The 13,406-nt window shown below is 53.0% G+C and overlaps 1 protein-coding gene across 1 annotated transcript in view; it reads right to left on the bottom strand.

Annotated features, from left to right (window-relative positions):
* Nucleotides 1-12,904, bottom strand: part of RCAN1 (regulator of calcineurin 1) — a 100,911-nt gene extending 88,007 nt beyond the window's left edge. The window contains exon 1 of the mRNA XM_019420270.2: nucleotides 12,546-12,904. Within this exon, the coding sequence (XP_019275815.1) occupies nucleotides 12,546-12,788 (243 nt within the window). The 5' untranslated portion in view covers nucleotides 12,789-12,904. The remainder of the gene's footprint in view (nucleotides 1-12,545) is intronic.
* Nucleotides 12,905-13,406: the final 502 nt, after the last annotated feature.

The following is a 13,406-nucleotide window of genomic DNA, read 5'->3' as shown; positions in this document are numbered from 1 at the left end:
ATCCTGTGTCGGGATCAACAGGGGGCTGAGTTTGAAGGCTACGTTCACCCCAGGACAGGGGCTCCCATGTGAGAGAACACGTCCTGCTGCACAGGTCTGGAGACCGATCTGCCAGCACAAGCTTTACTTTTATAAGTAGTCTATGTGGTAACCTAAAATCGGAAGCCAGCTCAGAAAATTCCCGTTATCTCTGAAATGGTGTCTGATTCATCTGAATGAGTTCCCTTTGTATTTCTTTATGCTGATAGCTTGAATGTTTGAGACAGAGAGAGAGAGCACATGTGCAAGAACGTGCATGTGGGGGAGGTCCAGAGAGAGAGAGGGAGAGAGAGAATCCCAAGCAGGCTCTACACTGTCAGCAAGGAGCCTGATGCGGGCCTCGATCCCACAAACCCTGAGATCATGACCTGAGCTGAAATCAAGAGTCAGATGCTCAACCGACTGAGCCACCCGGGTGCCCCTTTGTTGATGATTGTTTTAACTATTATTTTTTTATTTTTTTAAGTTTATTTATTTATTTATTTTGAGAGAGACAGAGAGTGCAGGAGGGGTAGAGAGAGTGAGGGAGAGAGAGAATCCCAAGCAGGCTCCACACTGTCAGCACAGAGCCCGATGCAGGGCTCGATCCCACAAACCGTGAGATCATGAACTGAGCTGAGACCAAGAGTCCGACACTTAACCGACTGAGCCACCCAGGTGCCCCTCCGCTGATAATTGGAGTCATAGTCCCGACAAACCTCAAACCTGAGCCTGAGGCAGAGGAAGTGCCAAACTCGAACCAGGCATGGCTGGAGTAGGAGGACCACATGCCCCTGTGCTTCCTGTTCCCACCGAAGGCCCGGCATGGCCCGGTGGCAGGGAAGGGGCCACTCGGGAGGTGGCTCTCGCTCCCTTGGTCTTCTGTGGGCAGGGGAGGCGGTCCCTCCGCGTGAAAGTTTCAACTACAAACTAATCTTTAAATAGCTTCTTTTGCGGTACAGGCGTGACTTCTTCCTGCTGAAAATGCACTTTCTGTCCTGATGCCTGAATTAAAGTCTAAGTCAACAGACGGGCTCCATCGCAGAACATACGCGAAGTTACTTCCCCCTGGTGGCCAGTGCCGGTGTTTTGAACAGCATGGGACTGGCTCAGGGGCAAAGCTCTCTGCCTCTCGGGCCGGGAGGGGCCCCGGATACCCTGCTCTGTGGCAGCCCCCTAACAGTGGCACTGGGACAGTTTTGCCTGTCCTGGCTGACTTGTCTCTAGCTGTCCTCATTATTCATGTGCTCTGGGTTCTTTGGGTGGGGCGGGGGTGGGAGAGGGGAGGACGTTACTTCCGGGGAATTACACGGGCAGTACAAAAGGCGGCGGGTAGGGGCCAGGAGACCTGTTCTAGTTCCAGCCAATGTCCCGGGAGCACCCCTGAGGAGACATCATCCCCTCTCTGAGCCTTGATTCCTCCTGAGAGAAAAGCAGGGTGTAGGCTGAGGGGCCCTTCCTGCCCTGGTTCTGCGAGAGTGCCCACGGTCAGAGGCCCAGTTGCAGCGGGATTCTATGTGCTGAGTAGTTTTGCAAAGGGGGAAGAAGCCTTCTTCTACAAAAGAGGCAAAGATAGTATTTTTCTTAGAAGGTTGTAAGAAGGATTAAATGATGTGCTGGGTACCCCGGGGGGCTCAGTCAGTTAAGCGCCTCACTTGGGCTCAGGTCATGATCTCACGGTTTGTGAGCTCGAGCCCCGCGTCGGGCTCTGCACTGATAGTGTGGAGCCTTCTTGGGATCCTCTCTCTCTCCCTATCTCTCTCTCAAAATAAACAAATAAACTTAAAAAAAAATAAATGATGTGCATAAAATATTTGGAACAAATGGTGCTTCATAAACAGGGTGCTATCATTAATTGTACTTTATCATCCAAACTTAAGAGTCAAAGGGGTACGACTGATAACTTTCCCGGGACGACGGGCATAAATCAGACGTGCAAATGGGACATATTGTCACCTGTCAATAAGTAATAGCCATCAGGAGATTTGGAAAAGTCCCAAGTAAGCAAGAGACTGTAAGAACAAACATTTCACATAAGTGGTCTGGCCCTGTGAGGCTCTCTTTGGCAGACCCTCCAATGCTGAATGGACAGAATCAATGCAGCGGTCAGTTAAACGCCCTCTGACACAGGTTTCTTTCACATCAGCCCCATGTAAATTTCTAAGTGACTGAAATTCACGTCCTCTGCAGCTACAAACCCGCAGACAGGCCTCTCACTGACCAGTGTAGGACTCGAGTATGGGTGTGAAGGAAGCAGAATATGTCACCCCCCCAAGTATCCCTCTTTGACATGAAAGTTATTTTGAGCTGAAGGCAATAAAGTTCTATCTCCTCCCTCTTTTTCTGCCTAAAGGCAGCATGTAAAGTCTCCTTTTACTGGAGACAACTCCAGACTCTTTATCAGCCCAGAGAAGACACCAGAGGAACCTTACTCCTCCCACATCTTTACCTTTCCACAGTCGGCTGCCCTTGGAAGCCTGAAATGGCTTTTCTCCGCCCTGTCGTTCCTCTGCAAGTATGTCGTTCTTTGTTCAAGAGGATTGATAAGCCGAGTTCCATTCCGCTGAGGCTTCTCCCTTGTGACATGCACGGCACCCAGTAATAACGGTCTGTTTTTTCTCTTATTAATCTGTCTTTTTGTTAAAGAGCCGCAGCCGAAAACCCAGGATGAGTAGAGGTCAGGTTCTGCCTCGCCTACAGGTGGGAGAGCCGGATGGAAAACTACATTCACACTAGAGAAATTCCCTTCTTGAGCAACTTCCTGCTTGGAAAAGTCTGATTTTAACATGTGGGCGTGCTGGGGAGCAAAGGGCAAATGGGCCCTGTTCTAACCATGTGCCACTGATGTAAGAGTGTAAAGCCACCCATATCGTTTCGAGAGCCAGAAATGGTCTCACAGACATTATCCAACTCAACCTGCTCACTTTATAGAGGAAGCGACTGAGGTTTGGTTAAATAACTTGCCCAACGACATGTGGTTTTTTATGGATCTACTAAGTGCTTTGGTTACGTTGACCAACTGACCATAACACACAGGAATCAAAAGTTAATTCTTCGTCTTTGCTGCTAACCTGTGAGCCCCACGAAGGTGGGGATGGTTGGTGTCTGTCACTCACCAAAGGCTGTCTAGGGCTGCGCCCCCTCATGCTGATGTCACCATGACCGTGGGGTGGGGATGACTGTCTTCATTCTGCAACCAAGGAGGCGGGGCCTTGGGGCGGGTGGGAGACTCACCTGGGGTCCCAGGACTGGTTCTGAAACCAGCACAGTGCTCAGAATAGGCATCCAGTAAACGTTTGTTGAATGAATGGATGAACGAATGAACGAACAGACGAACGAACGAATGAATGAATGAATGAATGAATGAAGTGATGGAGCCAAGGTTCAAATCCAGGTCTTTCTGGCTCCAGCGCCCAGGCCCTGCCTTCTGCTTGAACACAAGAACATCACTATGGCTGTCACTGATATACCAAGAGCACTCAGATACACCGTTAAGTATAAATAAATGGCTGAAGGAGTAACAGAGCTGTAACTCATCTGAACCTCCGTTTCCTGTGGATAAAAATACTTTCTTCACCGAGCAGCCCTGGGGTTTCAATAAGATGTGAAAGACATGAAAAATTCATGTGCAGAGCTGTACTCTGTAAGATGACGAGGGCCCAAGCTCTGGAGGTTGCCAAAACGAGGCTTGAATCAGAGGACCAGCACTTCCTGGCTATGCGACCTAGGACAGGCTACTTGGCCTCTGCTGGCCTCAGTCTCCACATCTGTGCAATGGGGATGTTATTGCACCTATCGTGCAGAGTTCTTATAAGAAGATGAAAAGAAATATATTACACATAAAAAAACTTCACCGTAATGAATGGGAACTACTTTATCATCTTTAAAATAAAGCAGAGAGGCGCCTGGGTGGCTCAGTCAGTTAAGCATCTGACTCCTGATCCATTAAGCCCCCTGCCCCTTGCGTGTGATTTCGGCTCAGGTCATGATCTTATAGTTCGTGAGTTTGAGCCCTGTGTTGGGCTCTGCGCTGACCACGTGGAGCCTGCATGGGATGGGATTCTCTCTCTCCCCCTGCCCCTCCCCAGCTCACACACACACACACACACACACACACACACACACACACACTCTCCCTCTCTCTCTCTCTCTCTCTCTCTCTCCCTCCCTCCCTCTCTCTCTCTCTCTCTCAGAAATAAACTTAGTAAATAAATAAAATAAAGCAGGAAGTTTAACAAAAAAATATAAAGGGGGGAAGGAAAACACGCTACTGTTACGTTGAGTGAAAACAAATCCAAACTCGGCTATCTGAACTAACCGACACTTTCATTTTTTAAATCTGAATTCAGGCCAGCCTCAAATACTTGTTCCTATGGCGTTGATTAGGACTAACACAGGAGTTTCACCCCACATCTGCTGAAATTAGCACCGAAAGGAAAAATACTGTCCTGACCCTTCCCAACGTCAATGGGTCCAGTTTCCCGAGCTCTCCTTTCAGAAACGGAGTGGCTAACAGCTTTTGATACTGTAGAAACCTAATAACCGAGCTATAATCCTATCAATGGGGTATTTTATGTTCAGTGGTGCCACCTAAAACTGTGGAGAAAAGGACTTTTATAGGGTTGAAGCTTAAAAAAAAAAACAAAACAAAACAGATTAGAAAAAACCTTCATAAGCACTTGAGGGTTAGCTGCTCCAAGAAGTCAGAAGAGTTTACAAAGAAAACAGTGTCCTAACAGATGAGCTCCCGCGGCAGGCAGCCTGAGATGGCCCAGGGACCTCCACCTCCCGGGAGTCCCGCCCTGGTGGGCGCCCCCTGCCCCTGGCACAGCCTCACTTCTCACCCACAGAGCAGAGCAAAAGTGGCGGGGTTCCTTCCGCTCTGAGGTTAGGACTGCGGATCCCCTGCCTGTCACGTGCCCTTCCTCGCTCGCTCGAGGGAAGCCAGCTGCCAGGCCGGGAGGTGCCCTGTGGAGACGCCCACGTGGCAAGGAGACCGGGGAGGCCTCTGGCCAACAGCCACCAAGGAGGTGAGGCCCTCAGCCCAGGAGCCCCCCAGAAAGGCAATCCTGCGGCCAACCACGTGAGGGAGGCTGGAAGCAGACACTCCTTCTGCGTGGCCTTCGGAGGAGGCCGACCTGGAGGGAGAGGCGCCAAGCAAAGCCGTCCCTGGAATCCTGACCCTCAGAAACCGTGGGATAATGAAATGTATTGTTTTCAAGCGCTAGGTCTTGGGGCGCCTGGGCGGCTCGGTGGGTGAAGCGTCGGACTCTTGCTTTCGGCTCAGGTCAAGGTCACGGTTCGTGGGTTCGAGCCTCACGTCGGGCTCGGTGCTGACACCGAGGAGCCTGCTTGGGATTCTCTCTCTCTCCCTCTCTCTGCCCCTCCCCAATTCTCTCTAAAGAAATGACCATGTTTTGAGTCGGTTTGTCGCACAGCTGTAGATAACTGATACACCAACGCAGGTGGTTATGTTTACTCCGTCCTAGTCAGTGATAAGCATTTTATGTACATCGTAACACGTACTGTCACCACCCCCACTTTACAGGTGGGGAAACTAAGGCACGGTGGGAGAAACAGCATCCTCAGACTCCCACTGTGGACCCGCGTGGTGAAGGTTTGCTTCAGACCCGTGCCCTCTGCCAGCGGGCGGCACTGTCTCTTCTCGCGCACACTTCAGTGGGGAGGGGAGCATATTAAACCCCATCAAATCTTTTGACATTAAAAAAACATAAGTAGGGGCGCCTGGGTGGCTCAGTCGGTTGAGCGTCCGACTTCGGCTCAGGTCATGATCTCGCGGTTCGTGAGTTCGAGCCCCGCGTCGGGCTCTGAGCTGACGGCTCGGAGCCTGGAGACTGCTTTGGATTCTGCGTCTCCCTCTCTCTGCCCCTCCCCCGCTCACGCTCTCTCTCAAAAATAAATAAACATTAAAAAAAAAAAAGAAAAGAAAAGAAAAAAGAAAAAAGAAAAAAGTTTGCTGTCACAGCCGAATTGTATTTCAAGTGACTGGCACTCGCCCCCCCAGCCCTTGAAAGGGGTCCCGACGATCGGCACCGAAAATGTGGTCCGCGGGGGCCTATCTCCGCTGCCACCCTCAATGCGCACACTGATGTGCGACGCTGCTGTGTGTGCACAGCTGGCTGCTGCCCCCCAGGAGTGATGCAGTCACGCAGCCCGGGAAACGGGTCCCCTCAGGCGGCGGGGATGACAAGCGTGGGCTGGACTGTCTGAGGACCTTTTTCAAAAGTCAAGAGGCGACGAACACAACCTGAAATATGGACACAGGAATCAGACGCCAGCAGCTTCTGCTTTAGCCACTCTGTCCTCTCACGAGGCCGGTTTGTGTTTTGTTCCCTTTGGGGACTGTCTTGGGGGCCGGAAAGTCCTGGCTGCAGGGCAGTGACAGTGGATGCTACCGCTGCTGAGTGCCCGGTGGTAGGGGACAGAGCTGAAAGCGACCCACACGCTTGCTCCCACGACACGGGTGACGGGGAGGGGCCCAAGGAACCTCACGGATATAAAAAATCATTTGATTCATGTAAGAGTCAGAAATTCTAAAATTAGGGATATAGTGAATAAATTCTAAAATAAACTTTGCACGGATGAAACACACGGTTGGGGGTTTTGTGGGCTTTTTTTGTTTTTTGTTTTTAACATAGAACATGCTGAACATTTCCAAAGAAATTAAACCATACCATATTGGTTTACCGTCACTCTACTCTTTGGGGGTGGGTGTCGGGGCCGGTTTACACACGGTTCAAGTTTGAGAAACCACATGCCTCCGACACTCGGGTGAGGCTAAAAATGGCCTGAGAATGCCTGGATTTGACACTGCAGAGGAAGCCGACTGCCGCTGTCCAGCTGGAATGTCGCATCTCACGACACGCTGCCACAGACTGACTTGTAACAGGAAGAGGCAGAAACACGGCCAAGGGCCCACAGTCTTGGGAGCAGAAGTCAGCCCCCAAGTAGCATCAGCCGTGCTACCCCGGACACGGACACTAAAACCATCTCCATCATCCAATTCCTATTGAATGGTATCCTGTCTACAAAAATCGGTTCTGGGAAGACAAGTCCAGCATGTGACGTCTGGAGACTGAGCAGCCGCGGAAAGGGAGGCGCACGGAGGCGAAGGGAGGCAACCCCAGGTTAAAGCACACACCCCGATCCCGCGTGTCACCTCCCAAAGGCTAGGGCTCTAGGGCAGACAGCCAATCACCCTGCTTTCCAGCTACGAGGTCAGACACCACTCAGAGAAGGGAGGCGTCAGACCACGAGCCTGACTTCTAGTTTAGACATGAGGCAATCGAGGCACGGATCTGGCTCAAAATGGAACCCAGTGGCCAATTACTCAAGGATCTTTTCATGGCCCAACAACGCCTCCGGTCAGGCAAAACCCCTTCCAGGTAGGACAACGGTCCCCAACCTGGACTCCCCATTAGAATCACCTGGGGGAGCTTCCCTGGGCAATTCTTTCCAGGCGGTTCCCAGTCCCTGAGACTGCAGCTGGTCAGGGCGGCCCGGGTCTGGACGATTTTAGAGCTCCCCAGGGACTCTCGTGTATGTAGCTAAGGTGCGATCAGTCGTCTCTGATAGACAGAAATCAAAGCCACCACTCAAACTCCTTTTAGGGCTCTCGGAATATTTCCTGTTATTAAAAGAAAGTCATGTCTGTATCACGAATCTTAAGTGGGCATCTGTTTTAAGGAAGGTGAGTTTATTCACTAGAGAAGAGTCATTTTTTTGATGATTAATATGTTCTGACTTAGCCTTTGGGCAAAGCGCTAGCAACCTAATACACAGGGGTGCCTGGGTGGCTCAGGTGGTCGGGCATCCGACTTTGGCTCAGGTCAGGATCTCCTGATTCACGAGTACAAGCCTCGCTTCGGGCTGTATGCTGCTGTCAGCACAGAGCCTGCTTCGGATCCTCTGTTTCCCCACACCCCCTCCTCGGCCCCTCCCCCCCTCAAAAATCAATAAACATTAAGAATCAAATATGCATTCATCTTGCAGACAACAGATAAAGCGGTATTCATTTCTATTACCGTATGGAACTATATTTGCTGCCGGGAAACTCACAGAGCATTTTTTGAGAACTCCTCTAAGTTTCTAGTTAGCTTTTATTCTAGGGAACCAGTGGACCACTGCCGACAAGCCAAAGCACCTCTAATTACTGCTTCAAAGTGCTGCTTTGCTTTCTCAGTAAAGCAAAAACAGTCTTGCAGAAAGAGGACGGTAATGGGATATGCTACATTAATATTTGTACAACAGGAACTAATTTTATTTTCATAAAAGTCTTCATTCATTTGTAATGGTGCAAATCTCTAGTAATATTACTTGAAATTAATGACCATACAGCTTCGGTTAGGTGTTAGATAAGCATTTAATGAACATGTTCATTACAAATTATTTACAGCATCGATGATGACCCAGCTAATAGAAACAGATTTCACCTATCAGACCTAACTGTCAGGGCTAGAAAATGACCTCTGATATACATTCCCAAATGAATTGGTGCCTCAGGTCGATTTCTTTCTTTCGGGACTAAGAGAATAATACGAGCCTGGGTGAACAGTCCGGCACAGCCCTCTTCCTTCCCACCATCTGCCATGGTCTGGGTGTTTGTGGTCCCCCCAGTTTTGCATGCCGTCATCTTAACCCCTGAAGGTGATGGTATTAGCAGATGAGGACTTTAGGGGGTATTTAGGTCAAGGATGGAGCCCTCTGGCTGGGACCAGTGCCCTTATGAAAGAGCCCCCCGCCCCAGCTCCCCATCCCTGCCATGGCTTCAGGACACAGCGAGAAGTCTGCATTCCAGAAGAGGGCTGTCACCCGTGCTGGCCTCTGGAATGGTGAGGAATAAATGTCTGTTGTTTATTTATTTTATTTCATTTTTTAATTTTTTATGTTTATTTTATTTTTGAGAGAGAGAGAGAGAGAGAGAGACAGGCTGCGAACGGGGGAGCGGCAGAGAAAGAAGGAGACACAGAATCTGAAGAGGCTCCAGGCTGAGTTGTCAGCACAGAGGCCGACGCGGGGCTCGAACTCCTGAACTGCGAGATCGTGACCTGAGCTGAAGTCGGACACTTAACTGACTGAGGCACCCAGGTCCCCCATGTCTGTTACTTATAAGCCACTCAGTCTGTGGCATTTTGTTCTAGCGTCCCCTAACAAGCTAAGCCACCATCACTCATCCAGGTGGCCTTCTAAGAGGCTGTTGAATGAGAGGGGACCACCAGACACCCTACCCCCTGCTGGCCCTGCGACTTCTGTCAGCAATGCAGTTAGCGGCATGCCCACTAGGGGTCAGACCACACTGACCTGATGGAGAAGGACATATTCATTACACCACCTTTGGGTGATCTGGCCCGGTTGGGAGAGAGAAAAGCCTTTAAACTAATAAGGCTGTCAGAGGCCACACCTTCCCACCTAGAGGGATGGTTTTAGCTAAAGGAGAAATCTCTTTTTACTGGAAGGCTCACCAAAGGCCACACGGGGATTTCTGCTCTCACCGCCTCGGTTGCCAGAACTACTTGCCCTCCGAGCCTCTGACTAGCCCAGTGAATTTTGCGTCTTTGCCAATTGTTTGACATCTTACAGGACCCTATGGATGTACAACCAAAGCTCATAAAGCTCCCCCACCCCCATTCTGACAGACTCAAATAGAGTCTCTGTCCTTTGGTCCATCTCCAACACCCCATCGGAGTCCAAACACTTCCAAAGCTCCCTGGGACAAGGAAAGGCAAGAGCCGCCTAGGGGGTCTCCTTGCTTCCTCTCTTGACCCCCCCACTCTCCTTGTCCAAGAGACCTTCTCCACTCGGCTTGGCTGTTAGAATAACATCTGAATCCCTCCCATGGCCACCAAGGCCCCTCATGGAACCATTCCCCCCCGGCTGTGTCGAACCTCAGTCTCCCCCTACCATCTCCCACTCGGCCACGAGGGCCCCTTTGCGCCTTCTGAATTCACTCAGCTCACCACTGCCTCGGAACTTCTGTATTGGCTGTTCCCTCTGCCTGGAGGCCAGCCACGCGAGATCTGCACCGGGAGCTTCCTCCTGCCAGCCCAGTCCGAGCTGTGCAGAGACACCTTCCAGGGCCACTCCATCTAAAGTGGCCCCGTGCTGACTCCTCTCTGCACGTCCTCTTTGCCTGCACCGTCCCCAGGGCCCTTCTCTGCCCTCTCTCCCCTTCTCCGGGCTCTGGAAGGCTGAGCCCACCTATGGGACTGTATTGTTCGGGGCCCCCCTGCCTCCTGGCTGCCAGCTGGCTTCAGCCAAGGAGATCAGAAAGCCAGGGCAAGCGGGGGGTATTTCCTCCCTGCCAGTCCCTGCCACAGCATCTCAATCCCATCCCTTCACATCTGCCTCTCCTGCCGGGCCGCTGCTCTCCCCAGGCTCTAGCAATGCCACTTCCTCCCCTCGATACCACCCCCCCCCACCGCCAGGGGACTCTCTTAGTCCTGCTGCGATTAATCAGTTCTTTACTAAAACCCCTTCAACCACCACAGTGCTCCCGTGAGGACTGATTCTGACTCAGCCCCCATCCTCCCCTGGGTGGCTCTCTAGCCTACAATCCTATGTTACTTTCTCCATTGCACTTCATACTATCTGAAATGACCTTGTTCCCTTATATTCCTCTGTTACCTAACCCCCCCCCCCCCCTTCAACCACTAGAACATCAGCAGGAAGCTCACTGTGTTCGCCCCTCTACTCACTGGGCCCAAAACAGTGCCTGGAACGTAGTAAGCACTCGATAAACTGCAAAAGAATAAATGAAGGAATGAATGGTAGCCCACTGCCTGTTCAAAATATCCCCTCCTTAGTAAGCCCTTCCCCGATCGTCATTACTAAAACATCAATCTCCCTCCCCTCCCAGACGTCCACTCCTTCCTCCCCTATCTCCTCCTTCCTACTTTTTCCTATAGCACTGTCGCCTCGTGACAGACTCAATATTTGTTCACTGTCTGTTGCCGCCCACAAAAAGGTCAGCCCCGAAAGGCAGACTTGCTGTTCCATTCACTGCTGTGCCCTCAGGGCCCAGAATAGCGCCTGGCCCAAGCAGAGTTGCCAACATTTGTTATAAACGAATAGCTGGCAAAGCGGACCAAATTTCATACAAAGCGATCTCAGGAATGTCCCCCATACTTAACTGGGAAAACTGGAAAACTACAAATTGCTAGACACCCAAGCAAATAAACGCAGTCTCACATGACCTGACCTGGCTCCATCAGAAGGACAGCCTCGGACCCCCGGGGAAAGAGACCTGAAATGCTAGTTAGACCTTGGCCGCGGGAAGAGACAAGGTTTGAGAGTAAGACGAGCGGGACCCCGCACTTACGACAACTGTTGCTTTAGAAAGCACGCACAGGAAGTTGCCTAAGCACACGGCCCTTGTGAATCCTTTCTGAAAGTGGATGGGCACATAAATTACAAATCAATGGGACTCCAGCACACCATTCTCGGCTCCACAGTGGCGTACCTCTTGGCAACAGCCTCCTACTACAAGTTCATAGACAGTATACGCAGACCCAGAGCCAAGCATGGAAAGCATCGCTTTTTTTGACGGCTGCTCTCCTCCTGAGACATATCTCTTAGAGACAGGCTTTATTCTGCAACGCCTGCGTTGTCCAAATCCTATTCTGCACACTAATTGTAGATTGGAAATAGATTCCTCCTCCCTGCCACCACCATTGATTACTCATACCTGCCCCCTCACCCTCCTAAATTTCTAAACTGGGTGGATTAAAAAAAAAAATCAACTCCCCATGTATAGCGTGTCCCAATGGTGGCAAGTCACCCCTTCAGAGAGCAAGATTCCCGACTGTTCTAAAGGCCTAGAGAATGGGTCCCTTCCCCTCAACACCATTCGACCGAAACTGGCCAGCCACAGGATAATGAGCAACCACAGATCCTCACCCAAACATTGGTTTTTCTTCCAAGAGTGCAGATTGAGAATGCAGAGACGCTGTCCTATTTATGAACAGTGAGTCACGTCGCCGCTCCACGTCTGTTTCCTCCTCCCGATGAATGAGGGGAGCCCCTTCCCCAAAGGAGTAAGTGCCGCCCGAGCTACCTTACATGCCCCAAGGGTGGCCCTGCGAGCTCCCGGACACGCCGGGTGCTAATTCATCCCGAGATTGTCTCTTACTTCACTCCCCCCAACCCCTACTCTCCCCACCCGAGTGGACACCCGGGGGCAGGCGCTTGTCTGCGAGGTGGTGACCGGCCACCGTCAAAGGCGAGGCGCTGAAAGCCCCCCTGCGGGTTGCGCGCGCGGCCCGGCAGGTGCTCAGGGACCCGGGACCCTCCGGGAGCGCGCCCCCGCCCCACCGGGCCGTGAGTGGACCGCGGCAGGGCGGCCGGGGGCATCGCCACGTCCCCGAGGGTCGCCTCCCGGCCCCGCCGGTGGCCCGGGCTGGAGAGGCTGCCCCGGGCCGGCCGGGACCTGGGCGCCGCGACCCGCGCCGCCTCCTCCGGGCAACAAGTGTCCGCCCTCCACCCGACGGCCCGCCCGGCCCGGCCCTCACCCGGCACAGGCCGTCCACGAACACGCGCGGGTCCAGGTGGCAGGCGATGGTGGCGCTGGGCAGGTCCTGCAGGTCCACCTCTTCCATCTCGCAGTCGATGAAGCTCCAGTCGCCGCCGCCCTCGTCGGCCTCGGCCGCCCCCGAGAACTGCGCGAAGGGCCGCAGCGTCACCCCCGGCTGCGCTCGCGCCTCGGCCGCCTCGGCCGCCGCCCGGAGCCGGGGCCCGGCCACGGCGTCCTCCATCCCCGCGCCCGAGCCCGCGCGCTCCCGTCGGCTGAGCCGGGCTCGTGCGCGCGCCCCTCGCGCTCTCCCGCGCGCCGACCCGGCGGTTAACCCCCTCGGGCTCTCGTCTCAGCCGGCGGCGGTCACCACGGCTCCCCCGGACGCGGCCTCCGCGCGCCGGCCCCGCCCAGCCCCGGGGGCGGAGCTCGGGAAGGACACAGCCGCGGGGCCCTTTAAGACCGGCCCCCCGCTGGGTGATTGTATCCCGCCCTCCCAGGAGGGAAAGCCAATAAAGGAACGGGATTCTCCTCACGTGATCCTCATTCGGCCGCCCTCACCCCGAAGCCTTACGGTGGCCATGCTGGTTAGGGGCACGGGCCTCGTCAACCAGTGCCGCTTTGCAGCCGCCTGGTGTCACCTGAAAGGCGCAAGGCTGCGTCTTGGGCGCCGGGATGGTAGCTGGAGAGGCAGCGCTTCTCTGGTTCCCAGGCGGTGACGCTTTGAGGCACAAAGGCCAACTTTGGGGGATTTAAGCGAGATTCAGTTGTGGCTGTGGCTCCGAGGGCATTGGCAAGTGGTTAGATGCTTACCGTATATTATCACGTATAGTCGCAGTAAGGATTGAACTAGACCATGACG

Source organism: Panthera pardus, unplaced genomic scaffold (genome assembly GCF_024362965.1).
Source record: "Panthera pardus isolate Hobbes unplaced genomic scaffold, ASM2436296v1 HiC_scaffold_16, whole genome shotgun sequence".
In the NCBI taxonomy this organism is placed as follows: Eukaryota; Metazoa; Chordata; class Mammalia; order Carnivora; family Felidae; genus Panthera; species Panthera pardus.
The sequence above is the reverse complement of the archived record's forward strand: the minus strand, read 5'-3'. Positions and strand labels throughout refer to the sequence as shown.